The 23,064-nt window shown below is 38.8% G+C and overlaps 2 protein-coding genes across 2 annotated transcripts in view; one reads left to right on the forward strand and one right to left on the reverse strand.

Moving 5' to 3' along the window:
* acsf2 (acyl-CoA synthetase family member 2) overlaps positions 1-23,064 on the reverse strand; it is a 37,127-nt gene that overhangs the window by 3,575 nt on the left and 10,488 nt on the right. The window contains exons 7-13 of the mRNA XM_042396957.1: positions 22,565-22,660; positions 21,937-22,088; positions 16,541-16,632; positions 16,279-16,355; positions 4,239-4,346; positions 2,937-3,088; positions 2,621-2,762 (exon numbers count right to left, since the gene is read on the reverse strand). Of these exons, the coding sequence (XP_042252891.1) occupies positions 2,621-2,762; positions 2,937-3,088; positions 4,239-4,346; positions 16,279-16,355; positions 16,541-16,632; positions 21,937-22,088; positions 22,565-22,660 (819 nt within the window). The remainder of the gene's footprint in view (positions 1-2,620; positions 2,763-2,936; positions 3,089-4,238; positions 4,347-16,278; positions 16,356-16,540; positions 16,633-21,936; positions 22,089-22,564; positions 22,661-23,064) is intronic.
* Positions 4,357-14,929, forward strand: chad (chondroadherin). Its single transcript, XM_042396958.1, has 4 exons — positions 4,357-7,783; positions 10,747-10,910; positions 11,637-11,794; positions 12,909-14,929. The coding sequence occupies exons 1-3, from the start codon at positions 6,998-7,000 to the stop codon at positions 11,776-11,778; spliced, it is 1,092 nt and encodes a 363-aa protein (XP_042252892.1). The 5' UTR covers positions 4,357-6,997; the 3' UTR covers positions 11,779-11,794; positions 12,909-14,929.

The following is a 23,064-nucleotide window of genomic DNA, read 5'->3' on the forward strand; positions in this document are numbered from 1 at the left end:
CTCCTTCTCCCTCATTGAAAAATATAGAATCTATGAATATACAGATATAGTTAATTTCAAAAGTTTAACTGCTGAACACAAGATGTCTCCTACTTCACTGTGAAGTTCATTCTCAGTGTTTGTACACTGGAGGCTTCAAGTTTCCACATCACACTTGTGTAAGTTGAATATTGGACCACGATTAGCTCCAGATTAGTTGTGATGTAACAAATCATGCTCGTAGGTACACGTGTTAAACTCAGATTTAAGGTGAGAGCAGAGAAACTTTCCTCCTTCAGCAGATGAATGTGAAAACACACTCTGCACATTCATCATTCTGCACAGAAAAGAATGAATTTAACATCCAACTGAAGGAATAAGAAGTGAAAAAACATTTTTGAGTGAAAGGGGACTTAAATTTTACATAGGTCTGACAACTTCTGAAAGAAGAAATAACATTCATTCTTTTACAGATGAAAAGTTGAACTTATAAGCAGTAAAACACATGGTATCGCTCAGTTCCACCAGGTGTCTTGTCTCTAGACACAAACCAAACAATCCTGCACACTGTTAATTTCTTGGACTCACTTTATCAACAACATTTCGGTCCTCAGACCTTCATCAGGCAAATTTCATGCCAACAAATTGACTTTGTATGGATTGTCAAGTCAAGACTTTATGATCTTATCCTTCTGTCACTAAGACTTCATTGTACAAAATGAAATTATGAGTCTACTCTCAGGTGTCTTCCCACAGGCCCTGAAAACTGCTGTCATCAAGCCACTCTTAAAAAAGAACACTCTAGACACTTCACTTATGAGCAACTATAGGCCCATATCAAACCTCCCATTTTTAAGCAAGATCATTGAAAAAGCTGTTTTTCAACAACTGAACAACTTTGTGGCACTAAACAACTGTTTTGATGTCTTCCAGTCAGGATTTCGACCACATCAAAGCACTGAGACTGCTCTTGTTAAAGTCTACACTGACATACACTTAAACACCGACAGTGACAGAATTACAGTATTAGTATTACTAGATCTCAGTGTCACATTTGACACGGTCAACCACAACATATTACTAGACAGACTGGAAAACTGGTTGGGACTTTCTGGCACAGTGCTAAACTGGTTTGAATCCTACTTAAAGGACAGGGACTACTTTGTGTCTATAGGTAATTACACATCTGAGCCGACAAAAATGTCATGTGGAGTTCCCCAAGGCTTCATTCTGGGGCCTCTTCTGTTCAACATCTACATGCTCCCACTAGCTCAGATTATGAGAAACAATAAAATGTTACCACAGTTATGCGGATGACACACAAATTTACATAACCGTATCACCAGGAGACTATGGTCCAATACAATTGCTGAGTAAGTGCATTGAACAAATCAATGATTGGATGTGCCAGAATTTTTAGTTCTGGCACAAAGTTAAACAAAGACAAAACTGAAGTAATTGTTTATGGAGCCGAGGAAGAATGTTTAAAAGTCAGCACTCAGCTTCAATCAGTAATGTTAAAAACCACAAACCAAGCCAGAAATCTTGGTGTAGTCATGGACTCAGACCTTAATTTCAACAGCCACATTAAGACAATTACAAAGTCAGCCTACCAACACCTGAAGAATATATCAAGAATTAAAGGACTTATGTCTCAGCAGGATTTGGAAAAACTTGTCCATGCATTTATCTTCAGTAGACTTGACTACTGTAACGCTGTCTCCAGAGGTCTCCCTAAAAAATCGATCAGACAGCTGCAGCTGATTCAGAACGCTGCTGCTCGAGTCCTCACTAAGACCAAGAAAGTAGATCATATCACTCTAGTTCTCAGATCTTTACACTGGTTTCCTGTCTGTCAAAGAATTGACTTGAAGATATTGCTGTTGGTTTATACAGAACTAAATGGTTTAGGGCCAAAATACATCTCTGATCTGCTGCTACATTATGAACCATCCAGACCTCTCAGGTCGTCTGGAACAGGTCTGCTTTCTGTCCTCAGAATAAAAACTAAATATGGTGAAGCAGCTTTCAGTTTTTATGCTCCACATATCTGGAATAAACTCCCAGAAAACTCTAGATCTGCTGCAACTCTCAGTTCTTTTAAATCGCAGCTGAAGACTTTTCTGATTGCCTTTCATTAAACCACATTAACAGTTAATATTTTACACTGCACTGTTACTTTTATTCTCTTGTTTTATCTGTCTTATTTAGCTTCTTTTTTATTTCCAAATGTAACACTTTTTAATTGTTTTTATATGTCTTTTTACTTGTGTTGCTTTTATATTCTGTTTTAATGCCTTTTATGCTCTATGTGAAGCACTTTGAATTGCCTTGTTGTTGAAATGTGCTATATAAATAAACTTGCCTTGCCTTACAGCCTTACTTAGCCTGGTATGACCGGTAGCTCGTTGAGGCTAATGTTAGTCAATGTTAATGTTGCTGTATAACTGACATTACTGTGTCACTTTGCTGACTTGCTGACTTTTCTTTACTTGTGATACTTATGTTTTAGCATTTACCATTCTCCTGCAAATACCACTCTCAGAGAAAGTCACAAATGTGGACATACGTGTGCAGATTCTTCTTTTGGCATCAACAAAATGTGCATAAAATGGTTATTGCTGTTGCTGTTTGAGCTCACCTGTGCCTCCTTCACTTTTGGGTGCGTGTGCAGGAACTGTTCAATCTCAGCCGGGTAAATGTTCTCTCCTCCTCTGATGATCATGTCTTTAATTCTGCCCTCGATTTTGCAGTAGCTGTATGCATCCATGCTTCCAATGTCTCTGCAGGAAACAGGAGGTATTAAAACATCAGTGACTGGACTGGAAATCACAATCAAACAAAACATAAAATGCTGCAGATCCTCTGTCATCAGTTGTAACTCCAGATGGCATATGTTGTTTTTCTATTCTGCTGCTCTGGTTCATACTCTATGAAGCAGTGTACAGAATACTCACCCAGTTTTGTACCAGCCGTCTTTAGAGATGACCTCCTCGGTTTTTGCTTTGTCGCCCCAGTACTCCAACATCACACAGAAGCCTCTGATCATAATCTCCCCCGACGATCCCAGAGGTACGAGCTCTCTGGTTGTAGGGTCCACAATTTTAGCCTGTGGAGCAGTAGATTCATATTTTTAAACATTTTAATACTTTTATTTAGCTAATATTGTCATGTATGGACTTTCAGTAGAGCCATTTTGTGATGACAAGATCATTTTGTGCTATTGATGGCTTCCAAGCAAATGTAATGCAATTAAAAACTGACACAATTACTTCTTAAAGTTTCCTTTTTACACATATGAAGAGTTAATAATAATAACAATAATAATCAGGACAGAAAGAAAAAGAGAACAGAAAAAAAACATTCAAAAACACATACAGACATAACGCACATATGAACACAGAAAGCATACAGCCACCAGTCACCAGACTCAGCTGATCTAATGGGAGGGGGGGGATTGTTCCAAAGTCTGGGTGCTAGCCCAGCAAAACCACAGTCGCCTTTGGGTTTGTTTTTTGTTTTTTTTTTGTTTTGGCATGTAGTATGGCCAACAGGTTTTGGTTGGATAACCTAAGTGACCACTTGGTTGTGTAAGGGCTTTGTAGCTCGGAAATGTAGGCAGGAGTTAATCCATGTAGGGATAAATGTTTAAAAGAATCTTATAGAGTGGTTTTTAAGATACTCAAAGATGTTTTACACAAGTTTGAGAAAATCTTAGGTATCTAAAAAACACACTAAAAGGTCAGCCTTTTTTTTTTCCATATTGTGTTATACACTCAGAGGCCGACTTATTACCTTTTTATTACTTAGAAAACACCCACCAGAACAATGTGAATTGTTTGTGGTGCTGGAAACATTCCTGATCTATGTGGACATAATGGCCTCACACTGTTGCTGCAGATTTGTCGGCTGCATATCTCCGGTTCCACCTCATCCTCAGTTTTTTCTCTGTAAACTCTAGAGACTGTTGTATGTGAAAATCCCAGATCAGCAGGACTGAGATCAGCAGTTTCTGAGATAAACCAGCCCATCTGGCACCAACAATCATTCCACAGTCAGAGTCACTTGGATCACATTTCTTCTCCACTCTGATGTTTCATTTGTTCTGTATGGTTTTATGCATTGAGTTTGTGCCTCATGGTTGGCTGTGTAGCCATTGAGTGTATATATATTGATTTGGGAAAATATTCTTAATAGCATATATATATATTTCACAGTCATTTAATCATCATTTTTTATAGTGAACCACGTTCTGGTACCTCTAAGTGGTCGATGATGTACCCGACTGTCTCGGACTTCCTCTCTATGTTGTCTTCCGGTGAAGCACAGAATGTCACAGGGCTGTTCTCCGTGGTGCCATATCCAAGCTGTCAATCACAAACACAAACCACATGTCACAATGGTGTCATCTTTTCTTGATAGTCTAGCAGAGGTTTTCATAACTCCACAGGAGCAAACAAGTGCAAGCCTAGGAGCTCAGTGAGGTATGTGGTGCCCCTCTGACAACTGGCACACCTGACGCAGAGATCTCTTACGTCTATCATTCTTTTTTATCAGAACCTATTTTCTTTTCTTTTCTCTTCTTTTTTGCATTGTCTGAAATATTTTTAGGGTGTTCATTAAACAAAAAGATCTTAGCTCACTGTACTGTGGGGGCTTTTCAGATGATCTGTGAGCCAAGAGAAGGTGAAACATGACAGTCAAACAATCAGAGATTGAGCCTTAAGAAAATCTTTCTCTTTCTCTGTTGGGGTGAGGTGAACCTGAAAGTATTTGGATGGGTGACAGAAATAACATAATTTCCTGAACTAATAAAGGTTTCCTTTCTGAAGTTATTTCTCATTCAAAACTGAAAAATATACACTGAGTAACATTCCTTAACAGCAAAATTCACCATTTGTCACTGGAAGAAGCAGGAAAAAATTAAACAAATTGGGTAAAAATAATAGAGGAAAGAAGTAAAGACAGCATGTACAGAAGTGAAACCACACTGCTGGACGAAAGCCACACCACTGACAGACTTTCCCCATCTTAAATTACAACTCACAATCCAACAATCCAACAAATTGTGCTTACTTGCAAAGTTAATTATTAAGTTAATAATTAATAATCAATACCAGGATACTTAATAACAACTTAAATAAAGAAAAGAAATTTTCTCTTTTTTTGCAAAAAACACCTTTCTGTTCACCCAACAGGAGCTCCACTTAAACTAACATATACATTCATATATTGTGCTTAGACATACACACACATACACACACACACCTGAAGGTCAGATACACAGAGTACAACCAGTGGGTTTGCCAGTTAAATGAAAGTTCCCAAAGTGATGTGTTAAAATGTCAATGGCAATGTAAAGATACTCAGTTTACATCGATATAAAATCAGAAAAAAGCAGAAAACCATCATATTGCAAAAGCTGGAATTTACATTCTCAAATGGTTAATCCATTATGAAAGTAGTAGCCAATACATTTTCTGTATATAAATTAATTGTTTCAGCTGTAAACCCAATACATTAATTCAACTGATGTTCATCAGTGTTTCTGTTTTTGGAGACTTTCTACATTTCCTACTTTTTACTCCATTACATTTATCTGATAACTGATAGAGTTACTTTGCTGATTCAGACTTTACAACAAGAGATGAGATAAACTCATGATGAAAGAAGAAAAAGAAAATATTCGAAGAGGAAGGAGTCAGATCGGTGACATAAAATTCACTGCTCACAGGTGTAAATACACTCAAAGGCAGAAAGGTTCATGTCTGTTGGACAAATAATACCTGCACAGCATTTTAGCGGAGGTTACCTGGAAAATCAGGGAGGAGACGATATTCCCAATAAAATGTTAGATCTGTTAAGTAAACTCTAGATTCCATTTATCCTGGGTGGGTCCATCAATCTTAGCCAAACTATCCACAGACCATAGCCAGGCAACAAGACTTCTGCTTCATTTTTTTCTATGTTTTATTTTAATACTCAAGTAGGTATCAAGAACAGCAAAAACAAAGTTTGTTCTCAGATCTGACTGGTAACTTTTCATGGATAAGTCCTTTTTTTTTCACAGCAGCAGCAGACTTTGAAAAATAACTTCACAAGAGACTCATAAGCTTCTCCATCTCTAGCAGTGGAAAGCTGACAGACACAATCACAGTAACAACTCACATGTTTGACTGCAAATGACCACTACATTACATAACACCCATGCTCATTTTCTGAGGAAAAAGACCGAAAGAATGCATACAGGAATGTAAAGTGGCATCTCAAACGTTCATTCCTGGCATGATGAAGTATCTTTTTGCAATTGTTTTGACTTGAAACAGCATCTCTCCTCCTGCCAGCCATCTGGAGACTATTATCGGTTATAAAACAGCTGCACAGGAGTGGCTCCTTTTCCTGCCACCGCAGACTGAAAAACAATAGAGATGTCTGGCAGCGTGTACAGATCGAACTTGACCTCACGCCACATTGTTAAACATATACCTGGAGGTTACTCTGATGTAAAAATGATAAAGAAACACAAACAAAAAAAACGGATGCATGAGCATGTGTCTTTTTTATGATTTGTCTGAGCGTTTATGCAACTCCTGCAAAAATGAAGCCACTAGCCTAGACTGAGCGTCGTCTTCCTGCTCATTTAGGGTTAAATTCTCATAGACACTTGACTTCCTCTTGCAAACCTCTCGCTCTAACACTCTGGCAAGCCCTCCTAGTTTTTTTCCTCAAGTAAATGTTATAAATAGTCATGTGTGTTCTGTTGACTGGCCATCCTCCTCTCAAAGTGAATGTCTCTCTGCACTGCCCACCTTTGCTCAGTCACCTTTACACTCCTTCTCTCTTTCTGTTTCTCTCTCAACACACACACACAAACACAGTTCAGTTCAACTTTTTGCCTTTCCTCTTTACACTTCTCGGCACTGCTTCTCTCAGAGGATTTTTTTTTACATCTTCTTGTTCTGCTAAAAGACTGGAAGACACTCTAACAAAGTCGGCGGACATTTAGGAGTCTGTCAGGATGCGTTGTGTGAGCTGGTTGTTGCTGGGGACCTGTCTCCTGGTCCTGGGTCCTGCAGTGCAGGGCGCCCCGAGCCAGTGCCCCAGCTTGTGCCACTGCCACGGCGACCTTCAGCACGTCATCTGTGACAATGTCGGGCTGAAGAAGATCCCTCGTGTGTCGGAGGCCACCCGTCTGCTGAACCTGCAGAGGAACAACTTGGGCAGCATACCCACCGGGGCCTTCAGCGATAGCAAGGGACTCATCTCTCTACACATGCAGCACTGCCAACTCCGAGAGATCGGATCCCAAGCCTTCAAGGGGCTGAAGAAGCTCATCTACCTCTACCTGTCCAACAACGAGATCAGCAGCATCAAGCCAGGCGCCTTCGATGACCTGACCGAGCTCACTTACCTCTATCTAGATGGGAACCAGATCAGCGAGTTGGCTAAGGGCATCTTCTCACCCATGATCAACCTTTTTATTCTACAGCTGAATGACAACAACCTCCGTGAGCTGCGGGTGGGAACCTTCACAGGTGCCAAAGACTTGCGCTGGCTGCACATGAGTGGGAACGAACTGTCAACCTTGCAGCCGGGCTGTCTGGACGATGTGGAGAACCTCGCTATACTTCACCTGGATAGGAACAAGATGACCACCTATCCCAGCGCGGCATTGAGCAAACTGCGTGTGGTGGAGGAACTCACGCTGGGGAGGAACCCCATGAAGACCATCCCAGACAACGCCTTCCAGAGCTTTGGGCGCTACATGGAGAAACTACACCTGGACAACATGGGTCTGGAGAGGGTGAGTCAGTGGTTTCACCTGGTATTTACTACACAGAATTAGCATGATTCTAATATCTAATGCCTAAAATGTAGACAGTCAAAGCTAAAAATATTGGTTTTCAGCTAAGAATTATAGAGATATGTTAGGATTATGTAATTTATAATTCCTATACCAAAGATTTTAATCCTCGGTTTTTAATAAAATAGTTCAATCAAGAACAAAATAATGTGTTAATCTTATGAAAAGGTCTTTTTTATGTCTGTCTTAATATTTGTTTATTTGTTTTGGTCTGGCATCTAGACTATATTTCGTCAGCATATTTACATGTACCGACTTGCCAACAGCCAACACCCCTCACAGACTGCCTACAGGCATTTTTCTAATCTTGTGCACAACATACATGTCTGGTGTTAATGGATGCATCTACACTAGTTCTATCATAAGTCCTGACTACCATAATAGTAACATAACCAACCAACATTTACATAAGTTGCGTAACTGAATCTTCCTAATGCAGCAGTTGGTTTGTATGATTCTGCTTCCTCCGCATCTGGCTCAGTGATGATGTATTTTTCCATCTCAATGGAATGTGTTTTGGGTAAAGCTTCAGGATGCACATGTGCTGGAACCTGTCTTGAAGATTTCTGCCTCCACCCAATAAAATGAAGGTGAATGCACTGAAAAGATAGGTGGAGGGACTATTTCTTTGGCAGAAATAGTGTTTTTTTGTGGATTATCTTAAATAATGGGGGCTTTATTTCTGGAAAGAACTTTTCAAATTACATTTTACTCCGTTGTGTTGGGGTGGAGGCAGACATCTAGAGACAGATATCTCAAAAACTGGGTAAATAAAACCAAAAAAATGAAAAAAAGAAAACCCTTAAATGTCTTGTTTTGTCCACAACAGTCCAAAACTCAAAGATTATTTAGTTTACTATCATAAAAGACTAAAGAAACCAGAGAATATTCATATTTGAAAAGCTGGAATCAAAGAATTTGTAATTTTTTTTCTAAAAAACTCAAACCAATTAATCGATTATCAAAACAGTTGCTGATTAATTCGATAGTTGGGAACTAATCAATTAATCAACTAATCATTGCAGCTCTAAATATCTTGCTTCATCACTGGTGGTTTAACACTGTATGTTTGTGCTGGTCACTCCTGAATTTAAAGTGTAATCTGAGATCGTCAAAAGCATCATTACACAGTGTTTGAGAACTTCAATGACAAATATTCGTCCTGCTATCATCCTTCATCATCCTAAACATCAACCTGCCACATGGTATCTGATCAGATGAACCTCCAGAATGATGCTCAGATATGTTTGACTGTAAGACGTCCATCTTCCATCCAGCTCTACCACAGCTATGTAATGAATGTATACAGTATAAACTCTATGCTATACCATGCTACAGTGCTTTTCAGACATTCCTGAGAGCACATTTGCTTCATACTTGAGGTTAAGCCGACATTTGAGTGTACCTGTGCCACAGCATGGAGGCATCCCGAAGGGGAAAACTGTAAAATAACAACCTTCTCACGCTGGGACTGTGCGAGAGCCAGGTGGAAGCAGCAGGAGAAGGCACACATGGCCGGAGAGACTGAGCCATTTTCCAGCCAAATGCAGATATTTTTAGAGTGTTTTTGTTTGCTGGACCTTGGCCAAGCATGTCTGGGTCTAATTATTACACAAGTGTTATTTTCAGCGAGGTGTGTTTTCTACTTTCGCTAGGAGGGTCTTGTAAACAGGTCAGGAGGGGTTAGGAGACAGGTAAATAGAGGCAGGGTGTTCCACAGTCCATGAAGAGGAATATTTTTAGCTTGCCATCGCCCCAGTTGAATGGACAATTGGGCCCTTTGCGAGCCTTCCTGGCAAAGGAGCGGCCCAAAGAGGGAGACGACAGTGAGCGAAAACACCCCGACCATGCTGGAAGTCATCCATCTTCCATTGCTTCAAAATACCATACCCTCAGCTACTCGTCGCTCTACAGTGGAAATTTCCAAAGGGCACTTTTAAAACAGCCAGACTCACATAAAACAACCCTTCAAAGTCTAGCTCCTCTCTCATCCACCCTCTTCTTCCTCCAGGAGGAGACTAAACTTGACACAACACAGATCGGTTCATCTAGCACCTCTCTGAAGCTTTTAGCACCCTCGCAGATGCATATGAATCACAAGTGGAAAAAAGGAGCCCCGCGACTGTCAATGTTTACACAAGAGCCAGTGCAGAAGGAAGGATGAGAGGAGTCTTTCATGCCAGAGCAAGACTGGCGAGATTACCCCACTCTGCATCTGTCTGCCTTCTGACAAACACGAGGATGGGTGGTGGTGATGGGTCAGCATGACATGTGCGCCATGTTTTTAACAACACTGTATGCACACTGTGTACAAGCTTAGCTCACCAATAGTTTCCTGATGTTTGTATCTATTAGTGAATTAAAATTTTCCAGTGTGCTAAACACACACACATCTTTCATGAATTTGTGTCATATTAACTGAACAAAATCTCCCTAGAATCCAAGGCCAAAACAACTCACAAGTTTTTTCCTTTAAGGTCATTTTTTGGTTTCAATTTATTTTTCTCTTTCATTTTAAATTGAGTTTTGTTTGTTTGTTTGATTTTTGGGAGCCTTTCAATTATTCAATTCAATTCAATTATTCAATTATTATGACAAAGATTTAATCCAATACAGGTGCTCCAGAGTCCAAACAATTGTAGATACTTACTGTTTCTCAAAGACTCACAACAGTGCAAGATACTCCCTTAAAAACATTCTTCTTTATAACATTCAAGAAGGGGAATTAAAAATGCTAAATGCGAGACAAAGAGCAAGTCTAGACTCAAAATGTTTTGCTCTTTCTGAATGAAAGAAAGAATATTTTCAAGGGAGCTCATTTAAATCTATCCTAACAGGGATCCCTCAATACTGTGACATAAAAATGAAAAATAACTTCTCTGAATTTCTCTCTATCTTTCTAGTTCTCTGATGGTGCATTTACTGGTGTGACAGCAATCAAGTCACTACACCTGGACAACAACAAGCTAAAGTCCCTTCCCAGAAGCCTTGAGTTTGGTACCATCACCAACGTCACCCTCTCCAACAACCCATGGAGCTGCACATGCCAGCTGGTTCCACTACGCAAGTAAGAGACTCACCTGAAACACTGAGACAAAACTATACAACCTAGTGGCTCTTTTAGGTGATACTTTGCCACTTAATGCTTACATCAGCATACTAACATGCCCACAACAATGATTTTAACATGGTATTATGTTTACCATGTTCACTGTCTGAGTGTACGGTATTAGCATGCTAATACTTGCTAATTGGCACTAAACACTAAGTACAGCTGAGTCTAATGTAAGTGACAGTTTTGTAGGTATCTGGATTTAACCAAAGTACCAGACAAATTAAAATTTTGACATGGTGCTAGACGAAAAGTTAGATGATCATTGAAATTTTTACAATTCATGCTGAGGGGGAGCTCAAACATGACTACAATACATCCAATAGTAGTCAAGACCTGACTTTCAACCAAAGATGTCAACCTGCTGGTGGCACTAGATGAAAAGTCGGGGTGAACACCAAAGACATTAGGCTTAATCTTCATTAGGGACCTTCGATGTTTGTACCAAATGTTGGACCAATCCATCTAATAGTGGACTGGTCAAGTGACGAATTGACCCCAAAGCCTCACCACTAGAAATAAAGAGACACTGGCTACAAATAAAGAGACACTGACATAATATCACCTAAAAAGCTCTGTATCTTAATGCTCACATAAGCAGCCCTTCTCTTTCTTTATATAAGTTGTCCAACCCTCTAAGCCCTCACAAATACTCCTCATCTTTTGGTTTCTACCCTTCAGGTGGATGGACGCGAGTCGCAATCGTCCAGATGCAGTGTGTGCTTCTCCACCTCCGCAGAAAGGCAAGCAAGTCAGAGACAGCACCGCCTTCAGTAGCTGCAGAGTCAAGCAGAAGAGAGCCAAAAAGGGCACACGCCATTGAACACACAGCTGAACAGGTACAGTACGAGCCGATGACGTGATGAGAAAAGAAGAATCATATTTTTGTAAATCAAAGAAAATCATATAATATAACTCCTGATCAGAAAGTTAAATTATCTTAAAGGGAACATATTATGTTTTTAGTGGTTTTCTGTTACTGCTATGATGTCAGATGTTAAACATGGTAAAAAGTTCCAAAACATGAGGTGAAGTTATGTAAAAACGATACTTGCAAGTCAAAAGCCAGGGCTTCAGCCCGCTCTGAACGCTTCATTTGCAGCGTCTTTTTCTACCGTGCCGACATCAGCAGGCTAATCAGAACAAGGTGGGTTCACCGGGATGGGATGGGGGGGAGGAAGGGGGGGCTGAGGGGCTACATAAAAGCCCAGAATAAGAAAAATAAATTTAAACTGTAAATCATGCAAAGATATTCCAGTAAAACCCCAGATTATAAATACATTTCTGGAAATGTGAGTGATACATCCCCTTTAAAGTGCCTAAAGTTGTGGGGTTGGTTAGTGGTGTACTATACTGTCTTTTTTGACAGTACCACAAGGAGTCACAGAGATGGAAATTTTAAAATCCTTAACAAAGGGGCTTTAAATGGTGCTCATAAATCATTCATATTCTTTTTTAAATGCACTTTTATCTTTTTGTTTTGTTTTGTTCTGTTTTTGCAATTCCAAATACATCCATGGAGACACTTGACCTTTAAATAAAGTTAAATAGTAGTTCTGTTTTTTAAAGTGACACCCTCACTGATCACAACCTTTGCAAATACTTTAGGTATAGTTTTGTTCGTCACTCCAGCCTCTATTCACGTCTAAAATCACACCCCTCCTGTGATGGTCTGGTGTACAGTTTTCAGCTGGACTCCTGCACAGTGTGTCACTGGATTCAGACGTTACCACGAGGTTTAAGGTGGTTTTGGAGTAGCCCAGAGTTGGCTTTGCATGATTTTGTTTTTCCCTTCTCTTTTCCTGACCGCAGAACTCTCTGTTCTCCACTCTGTCCCTGTGTGAACTTTTCCATGTTGGCCCTGGGGTCCAGTACACCAAGTCCAGGTCATGGGGTCTCTGGTTGGAGGGCAGACTGTTTGATTTGGCTGCTGATTGTGTGTCTTTTCCGCAGGAGACGCTGAGGAGGAGTCTGTCCAGGTGACCGGCTACATGTGCAAAGAAAGCAATGCTCACTCATTCTACTTCGAGACTGTCCATCTATTCATCTGCCAGATGTTGTCAAACACTTTCATACTGTACATACACATGCTCACTCTTTGTCTGTCTCTCTCACACGCAAACACATGAAGAGCTTTATGGACCTCAGACATGTTTTCATTTCATTTTCCTTCATTCATATCAAAGATGAAGAATTAAGTATGAAGTGGAAATGTACCACATTCAGGTAAACATCAAAATAAAGGATGCATTTCAATAAACAACAGCCACAGAGATTACAGAGGAAAAATGTGTTGCCTTTTCCTCCCGAGAACAGTGAATACAAAAAAAGTCGATGTTCTTTAGTGAAGATTGTATTCTCCTTATAAGTTTCAGTGTCTCAATTAGCCTGAAAATAATGTAAACATAAACCAGATAAACTTAAAAGGTGCAGTAATTTCTTATATTTTTTTGTTGAAATGTTCTCCAAAGCATATTGTCAAAGGCTTCTGTGACTCAGGCTCACTGAACAGTCTGGCAGCAGTACAGAATATTCCCCTTCTCAATTTTTAAAGTGGAAACAGACGACTTTTCAACTTTCCCCCACTGGCGTTTCCAAGTGGCATTATTGTTTGTGCTGCTGTTGCAAAGACAACCAGATCATTTTCCTCAGAGCACAGCTCTGTGAAGAAATGATCAATGCCAATAAAAGAGATGAAAGAAGCATGTTCACTGAAGAACTGAACAATTGTACAATTGCACAATTTTATATTGAATTTGGAAACAGGCAAAAGCTATTGTAATGATGTGCATCGCATAGTAATAACATAGTTTGAGTAGCGTTATTGCTTCACACAAACAAGTTACTACAGCAGGGGTTGGTGTCAGGGTGGAGCAGGGAGTAACATTAGAAGAAAACATTAGGAGAAAAAGTGTGAGTTTGTTTGTTCATGTCATCTATAATGGAGACATGAAAGCAGAATTCTTTAGTATGTGTTGAGAAAAGCGAACTGGGTTGGTAGCATGTTTATGTTTTGACAAAATGAAATAAACTGCACAATAGAGATGGTGATAACATATTTTCTGTCTGTTGATTTTCATATGAACAAGTAGATCAGCCTGACTGGATACTGATCCAGTGTTCTGTGGTTGTAGGGCTGCTAGCTTAGCTAACTGATTTCTAGAGGGCTTCCTTCCTGTTAGCTACCATAGCTAACTGGAAGAAGGCCCTCTAGAAATCAAAAGACAAGTTTATTCAGGTAGTATACTTAGTATACATAACGTATGCAGATAAGAAGTGTGTCATCAGATTTGCCTGTGCAATATTCCACATTTATCATATAGCAATAAGACAATAGAAAGAGGTTGGCCATCAAACAAATTATTGAGATATAGCTATCAATAGCTACAGGGGAAAACAAAAGTGCTATCCTCTTCCTCTTTTGGTTGCGCAATGGTTGACACACTTCCTTTGTGCCGTAAATTGAGCCTTCATTTTCCCGGGTGCTCGTACCCGGTGGCAGACAGAATTGCATAGTGACAGCAAGGCTTCTAGGAAACCAATCTAAACGCCAATGGTGTCATTATTCTATAGCCATTACACTGTGCAATCAACATTTACTTCATAAATTATAAGTTAAAGCAAAAAAGTTGTCTATTTCCACTTTAAAGCGAACCTCAACCTTCTAACCAATCAGAGACTGCCAAAGCCAAGCCAGGGGTGGGAGTTCACAGCTGTCAATCAATACGTGAACACACTTCTAGCCTAAAACTACTCTTGTATCAAGTTTCCAGAACTTGTATATTGTAACTTTAAAGCTACATTATTTTAAATATTATTATCTTTTTGGCCACAAGGGGGCAGTGGAAAAAGCACAACATTGACATATCATCACCTTATCAAATAGTCGCCTATTTCGTCATCCAGAAGACACAGAGCAACATTAGCATTCATTTGAAGTCTCATTTTCGGCCACCTGATGAATGTTAAGTCCAATATTCACTCTTATTTTAGCTCTGTTTTGGTCTAGATTAACTCTTAGCTGCTAAATGCTCTACTACGTTCACCGGCTAGTTTTGTCTGTGTGTTGGAGCTCGGCAGAGTGTACAGTTATTGCAAACAGGGGCGTGCTGCTGCTAGAAACGAGGTTGATGAAATTGGAGTTTACAGGCCAGAAACAATAAGCTAAAAGAGGCTAAAAGGCTTCTTAGAGTTGGGTTTGTCACTACGAGCAATACCTTTAACATTACATGTAACAATTTGATCCACTGTTAATATAAATAAAAACAATTATTGGTGTAGTTTTAAGATACTGGAGGTGAAGTTTCTAAAACAGGTGATGCTCCTTTATTTTGTTGGTTACCTGTATAAAGAATTGATCATCAGGCCAGATATGGCTCCAAACAAGATAAAGATACTCCTTCAAACTATAAGCTAACTGTTAAGCATCCTACAAATGTCGCTCAGGCAGGCATCAACGCTCTTGTGTACCCTCTTTTCTGCTTTGTGATGTCAGTTTTACCCCCTCATCAACTGAGAAAAGACCCGAGATAGTTACAGAAAGGATAGAGTGACTGAAGACCTATTTCTCCAAGAAATTTAAAAGACAGTAAAGACTTGAAAATGTGGGTAAAGTTAATAGCTTACCCACATTTCATAGCTTAATACGTTTTCCATTTATTAAAGTATTTCATCATCCCACACAGTAGACCTATAAAACTGCATTTAGTTCATTTTTTAACACAGCTAAGAAAGAACACACATGGGAATTCAGGACTTTAAACCTAAAAAGATGATTTATACAAAGAAACTGTCTTTACTGTCATGCAAAGTCTTCATATCACACTTAACATTTTAAAATTCATTTAAAAACATGATTTAAACAGAAGGAAAAAGTTTATTGCACAAATATAAAACAAATATGAGGGTTACTGACGAGTGTAGACTTTAAGCATATCTTATGTTTATTCAATATTTTTACATTTCCTGGACTTTTGGAAGTGGTAACTGCTCACATCCAATAAACCTTTTACTAAACTAAGCCTTCTTTTTGTCTTTTGACTTTTTATTACAAAATGTCAAATGTCTTTGGATATCTGCCTTAAAAGTCTGAGATCTTATAAAAATTAATCCAAATTCAAAAACAGGGTTTATAGTCTGGTGTTGCTAAATCTAATGGATGTTATTCTAAAGATTTGCCTCCCCCTAGTGTTTCAAAACTGAATTGCATCTTGTTATAATGCAAAGCCACAGTTGTTTGGTGGGATAAATTAGATTATTTTTATTTTTATTGTATAAATTTAAAAACACTAATATTGAAGTTATATTGGTAAGATCCACTCACTGTTATTCCCTTGATGCCCATTATAGAAACAACCTTCTTCACAAGCTCTGGAGGACAAGGGGAACCCGCCATGATGCCTACAGCACAAAAACAAACAAAAGAGCATTGGACATATGGAATAAACTCTATTCTACAGGAGGGAAATATATACATAGACAAAAAAAAACAGCAGAAACCAAAGGCTTTAATTTTAAGTAATCAAATAATTATTCAGCATTCAGCTGTTATGTCTCACAGAAGCAGCATTTCAGCCTTTTCTCACCTGCCTCCACTGACGACAAGTCATATTTATGAAAATCCGGCTGGCTGATCATATCAACGTACATGGTGGGGGTACCGTAGATGAAGGTGCACCTGTGAGGAAAAGGGGACAAATGAACAGAGTGCATCTGATAAACGGCAACAATAAACCTGCAAAAAAATTTTTTTTGTGTGTGTATATCTGTATTTAGGCCTGATGAAGACTTGGTGAGGTTGAAACGTACAATCCAAAAAGCTACACTGCTTTTTTCCTTCATGTCATTTGTCGTCCTGCACCTGATCTAAACTGTTATGGGATGTATACACACTATCTCTTTGCTATGTCTGTACTTTCCACAGTCAAGATAACATGATGTCTTCTGTTTGTTTTACAAGAAAGAGATAAGAGATGTAGGGTTAGGTGAGTACAACTTATTCTAGATAGAGTCTTCATTGTGCTGCTGTTTAGGAGACAGTCTACACATTGGGCCTCATGCAAGAACATTTTTGTATTCTTACCCTAAAACTGTGAGGTTTAAGTGTTCCAAGTCAGATTCAACAAACTCTCTTAACTGCACAAACTTGTTGTAAATCGCTTGTTTGTGAGATTTGATCATTCACATAATCAACACCCTTAAAATGTCCACATGAGGCGACCTGTTCGGCTCTGTTTGTGGGTGAGTTTCATTCACGAAAAGCAAGTTCTTTTCTGACAAAAAAAGGAAACAGTCCTTATAACTGCAAAAAGCAGCAGCTGATACCTCGTAACAAGGAGAAAACTGTCAAGAAAACAAAACCTGATTATTTTTTTGTGGTTTGTTTTGTCTTTGTAATAAAAGTTTTTATTAACTTTTTCAATATATACAAACATAATGATGCAGCTGCTGAAGTAAATCAATGAAAAATAAGTAACACAACAAACAGAAGAAAACAAAACAAACAATAAACCGTGGAGACAAATGAAAAATAAAAAATAAGGGGGCACCATGTATCAATACGTGAGGTAGCACATTTTCCTTTAAAAAACAACAAAAAAAAACAAATTGTAGGAATATTTACTTCCTGTGAGGTTACTTCCTTTTATATACATCATATCCACGAGAAACGCATCCACACCTTTATACCCTCCCGCTCGGACTACTGCCACTCCCTGTACACTGGGATTAGTCAGTCATCCCTGTCCCGCCTGCAACTGGTCCAGAACACCGCAGCCAGGCTCCTGACAGGTACCTGGAAGAGGGACCATATTACCCCTATCTTGTCCTCTCTCCCTTAATGGGCTGGCTCCCTCCTGTATCGCAGACCTTCTAACCCCTTATTCTACCTCCAGGTCCCTCAGGTCGGCTGACCTAAAGCTCAGGGGTAACCACGCTTTTGCAGTTGCAGCCCTTAGACTGTGGAACAGCTCAGATCTGCCTCCTCCATCGACTCTTCTAAGTCTAGACTCAAACTTACTTTGATTCGCTAGTGTTTGAATCCTCATGATGTGGCTGATTTTTGGTTTGTGCCTCTGTGTTGTCTGTGTGCCTTGTTTTTTATGTCGATGTGTCTCGTATTTGTGATTTTAGCTACTTGCTCTGGTCTGTGCAGCACTTTGGTCATCATGGGTTGTTTTTAAATGTACTTTATGAATAAATTTGACTTGACAACCAAAAATTAGACCAAACTTCATAAAACTTTCCTTGGTAATTATTAGTCCTTGCAATTAGAGATTCAAAAGAGGCAATGTCTGTCATTAATTTTAACCAGCAAGATCTGGTTTTGTCTGGCTCTTCCAATGGTGGAGAGCAATCCTTGAAGCAGTAATAAAACCCGTCAATGCAAGCCAAAATTTACTTTAGATATACCCAGAGACCGGTCTCCTGCTAAGCACACCGGGGGGGATTCTGGCAATGGCCTCTGCAACCACTCGCCAATACTTTTCATTATTTGTTTACAAAAAGGAGAAACTAAAGAATATTCCCACATTAAATGAAGAAAAGTATCTGTTTAATTTTTACACTACCAACAATAATTGTCATCTACAAGTCTCATTCTGGTCTATGGACTGGTGTATAATAATACCATTATTATTTATGCAGCTCCTTATTTGTAGATACCTCCAAAACTCTCTCTTGTCCACTGAGCCAAAATCATCTGTAAGCTCTTAAAGGACTGAAAAATGTTCTGTCTACACAAATCACTAACTTTTCCAATATTCTTATCCACCCATGATTCCCACAGATTAGTTTTTTCCCCCTATTCGGACTAATGGGTTGTTCCAGATTTATGAAAATCCTTGTTTATAATGACTGTTATTAATGCTGTGGTTTATTTTGTATAGAAATTTAAAAAAAAAAACATTATTTATGATTTTAAAAACAATGGAAAACTTTTATTTTTAAAAAAAGGTTTGTGGTATTTTTTGAATACATTACAACTAAAGGTGGCAGTTTACATGTTTTTATCCTCATCCACACAAAAATCCACAAATTTGACCACTTATTTTATACCATTTATACTGTTTTGTATGTTTTTTACTACTTAAAATATCCCTGTTCTTATAGACTGGCAATACGTCTTAGAATATTACTTAAAATTGAGAATACAACACATTTTAATTAAGAATACATGAAGATATAAAACTACTGACTGCTTACACTGCGACAGAAGGTAAGTTCATTAAAACAAACGGAAGCATGCGATTTTTCTACATTTCTCTTTCTCAGAATGAAACTTTTTCTTCACTTCAATTCTGCAGCAGGTAAAACTGTAAAAACATCTTAGAAGTGGGGCTGCCATAAATAAGAGTCTCATTTAACTTCAATGAAAGGCTGAAGATCCAATAGCAATATGAATATTCTCTTGAGGACTTTATATTATTTGCAAAGAAACAAAATATTAAAAGCTGGTGATTGATTGTTGGCGAGCATTTAACCACTGGAAGTGTTTTCTACTTTCATAAGATTTAGTAGAGAAATGCAGATGTTGTATTCCTCCTCTTTGTCTGCCATATCTGATTCCACTCAGGACATGTCCATATAAGAGTATCCAACACTAATGTTTACCAGACACTGCACTGGAACAGCATACAGCAATTTGACCCTTGACTCTAACTGGAACTACACACACTAGTTACTCATGTCCTCTTGTGACTAAATTTCTTCAACTCTACTTAAATCTGCATCAACTGATTTTTTTTGTCCACTTGTTTTCAGCAGAAACAGGCTGTAACCACAACACTGACATATCATCATATTTTAAGCTGATGGATTTTTCATGATTCACTTGTTGTGCATGTGATGTGTATGTCATCTGTTCCTTGGGAAAGTGTCCAATTTGTTATTCTCAGGAAACAGGAAAGAACACCCTCAGCCCACAGGGAGAGCCACCGATAAAGAATTGGACAAAGAAAGACCTTTGTATTAATTGAATGACAAATCTGAGGTTGCGGCTTGCACTATAAAGATGACTGTTACACTAAATAATTTGTTCTTGGTCTAAGTAAAGGTATTGAATCCGGCTGTGTGATTCAAGAATAAACTCTTAATAGACAAATACTCTCTTTGTGAAATCTATCTCTAGCAAACAGTTGCTTATTTCCATATCCAGCAGTTATGGAGCAACATTATCATCCATTTGGAGTCGTATTTCTGTCCACCTGGTGAATCTGTCCATCTGTTTTTGCTCTCTAACAACTCCTGAGGGAAATATCTGGCTCTTCAGCTGCTAAATGATCCACTATATTCACCAGCTAGTCTACAGCTAACTGTGTCTGTTTGCCGTTTGGTGCTGAGCAGGTAGTGTACAGTATTTTTTAGACCTTTTACGCCAAAAATGACACCGTGACAGCGCTGAGAGTTGCAGCCAGACAGCTAAACAATGAGCTGAAACTCACTCTAAAGCTCTGTAAAGCTGAGGGGAGCTGCAGAGTCGCTGATGATTCTCTGTAAATTCATCACTATGAGCCAGAACCAACACATTACACACTGACATACACACAGCTCATACATTGTTATCATGAAAAATATTGATTACAATCACTTTAAGTAACATTATAAATATTGGACTTTTAGTATTTTTATAATATGGACTTTGTTACTTTTAATTAAGTAAAAGTAACCTCAATCTCAATCATGAGATGTGTGAAAACCGGTTTCCATACCTTCAACCTCTGTGCAGTCAGACCAAGCTTAAAGACTGAATTCCTTTGGATTTAATTATCGGTATTTAATTTGAAATAAGCCTAAATCACAAAGCGTCCCTTTCTAAACTACGTATTACAGTACAATGCTGCACCAGCATAATTGGTGATTATATTCAAGGCTCATTTAATCCTTTGTTACAGTGTATTAAAGCTCATGACCATTTGCCTAGTGCAGGATTAACCTCTTCCACTCCCCTCCACCTTTTGTCCCTTTTTTTGAAAGCAAGTCAACAGGATATGCCACATAGAAGTGATACACATCATCTGAAAGCTGGGAGCCTGAGCTTTGAACACTGTTGCAGCAATTTTTGCGTTGTTACACCATTGTTACACAGATATAGTACAAAATGTAACCATTTTTGACCACTCAAGAATTGATAGAATGGTCAAAAATCCCTCCAAAATACCACATTAAGACACCAAGATTGATATTTGGAGATTTCTTTAAGAATTGCATTTTTTGCTGATTGGACTTCTGTTCTTGAAATTGCTCAGAAATCCCCTTATTGTCAATATACGTCAATATACATCCTCTGAATGCCCTCAGTCTCTTGTTTGTGGTTGTAAAGTTTCATGACGTTGTGATTATCCTAGAGGTCAAAATCATTTTATACAGTGCGGTCAAGTCTCAGAAAACAGTCTCACTACAATGAAATGGCTACTGTGGGGACTAACATCATCACACATGAATACAATGGGCTCATTGAATCCACAAGAGCCTCAGCTTTCCAGTCAGACCAAATTTATGCAATTCCACAATTGTCTAGGGACCCCAGTATGTAGAAATATTCAAATACACCATTTCCCACTGCATGGGATTAGCATAAAGTGGGCATGTCTGTAAAGGGGAGACTTGTGGGTAACCACAGAACCCATTTATATTCAGATATTTTGAGGTCAGAGGTCAAGGGACCCCTTTGAAAATGGCCATGCCAAAATTTTCCCTCGCCAAAATTTAGCCTAACTTTGCAGCGTTATTTAGCCCCCTTCCCGACAAGCTAGCATGACACAGTTGGTACCAATGGATGCCGTAGCTCTTCTAGTTTCATATGATACCAATCTTCACTGTGGCATGAAACTGAGCTCACTACAGCCTCTGAAAGACGGTAATGTCGGCCGAGGATGCCGGCGTTTTTGGCGAGCGATGGTCATTTTCAAGTCTTTGATCATATTTATTTTACTCTTAGTTTAATAACAAATTTATGGAACTGGCTAATGACTTCTGATGTTACCTTTCACTCTCCATAGCTGCCAAGTTGGCTTTTCCATCATACCCAGGAGAGGGAAAGACCAGGGAGAGGCCATGCACGGCCATGCACAACCCACCACCCACAGAGCCGAAGCAGTGGTACAAAGGCACAGGCAGACAGACACGAGTGTGAGGCTAAAGGGACAAAATCAGGAGACAAAAAGGGTAAAACAAATTGTCAAATGCACCCGAGGAATCACGTACTAAATGAAAACTGTGCAACTGATTTTCTGTCTCTTTTGAGAGAATGATGGATATGGAAAATGGCTCAAAAATATATAGCTTAATTTTTTTAAAATACATTTAGACACTGTCATTTTTAGCAAATGTTAATGTCAGGGACTATTTCCAGACATGGATTAATGCACATTTGGTGCTCTGCAGAGTATTTCCGGTATTTTGGACAACAATGGAGCCCTATAGCACAGAAATAAACTATATTTTAGCTTTGGCTACTAAGACAATTCTGCAATTTCATGGATATACTATATATTAAATTTAGGACTCCTATCCCTATTCCACTCATCAACTCTCTGAATGAAGAATTTTGGGGCCTAAAAAGACACTCACAGGTCAGAAGAGGTTAATGAAACATTTTGAGTCAAACTCACCCTCCAGGTGTATCCCACTCGTTGGCCAACAAAGTAGGCATCGTTGACGATGTTGTGATGAGATAATGTGGCGCCCTTTGGAGCCCCAGTTGTGCCCTGGTGACAGATATTAGGAATAACTTAGTGTATTTAGAAATACATAATTATTGCTCTCTAAACACGATGAAGCCAACAGACAGTCAGTGATCTTATACAGTAAACATTTTATTCTTCCTTTGTAAATACAGATTAAAAAGAGAATTAAAAGTAAAGGACTTTTTGAATTAGAGCTGTCAGGTAAGATGGTATCATCTTGCACCACTAAACCAAACCTTTATTTCTTTTATTTCTCTTATTTCTGTGACTGTGATGTCTTCCATTTTGTACCTATACTGTATACAGTATACAATGAAGTAGTAGAATACTTTATAACATAGGAAAAATGCTCATTTACTTACTTTATTAATATGTCCAAAATGTGACAAAGTGTGAAAAATGTAAAAAGAGAAGTGAACATTTCA

The sequence above is a fragment of the Thunnus maccoyii genome, chromosome 20 (genome assembly GCF_910596095.1).
Source record: "Thunnus maccoyii chromosome 20, fThuMac1.1, whole genome shotgun sequence".
In the NCBI taxonomy this organism is placed as follows: Eukaryota; Metazoa; Chordata; class Actinopteri; order Scombriformes; family Scombridae; genus Thunnus; species Thunnus maccoyii.

Bases quoted from the DNA above. Each gene is read 5' to 3' on its own strand.
- chad (XM_042396958.1), top strand. From the start codon at position 6,998: ATGCGTTGTGTGAGCTGGTTGTTGCTGGGGACCTGTCTCCTGGTCCTG. The intron at 7,784-10,746 runs GTGAGTCAGTGG...CTATCTTTCTAG, and splicing joins ACAACATGGGTCTGGAGAGG to TTCTCTGATGGTGCATTTAC. The intron at 10,911-11,636 runs GTAAGAGACTCA...TCTACCCTTCAG, and splicing joins CAGCTGGTTCCACTACGCAA to GTGGATGGACGCGAGTCGCA.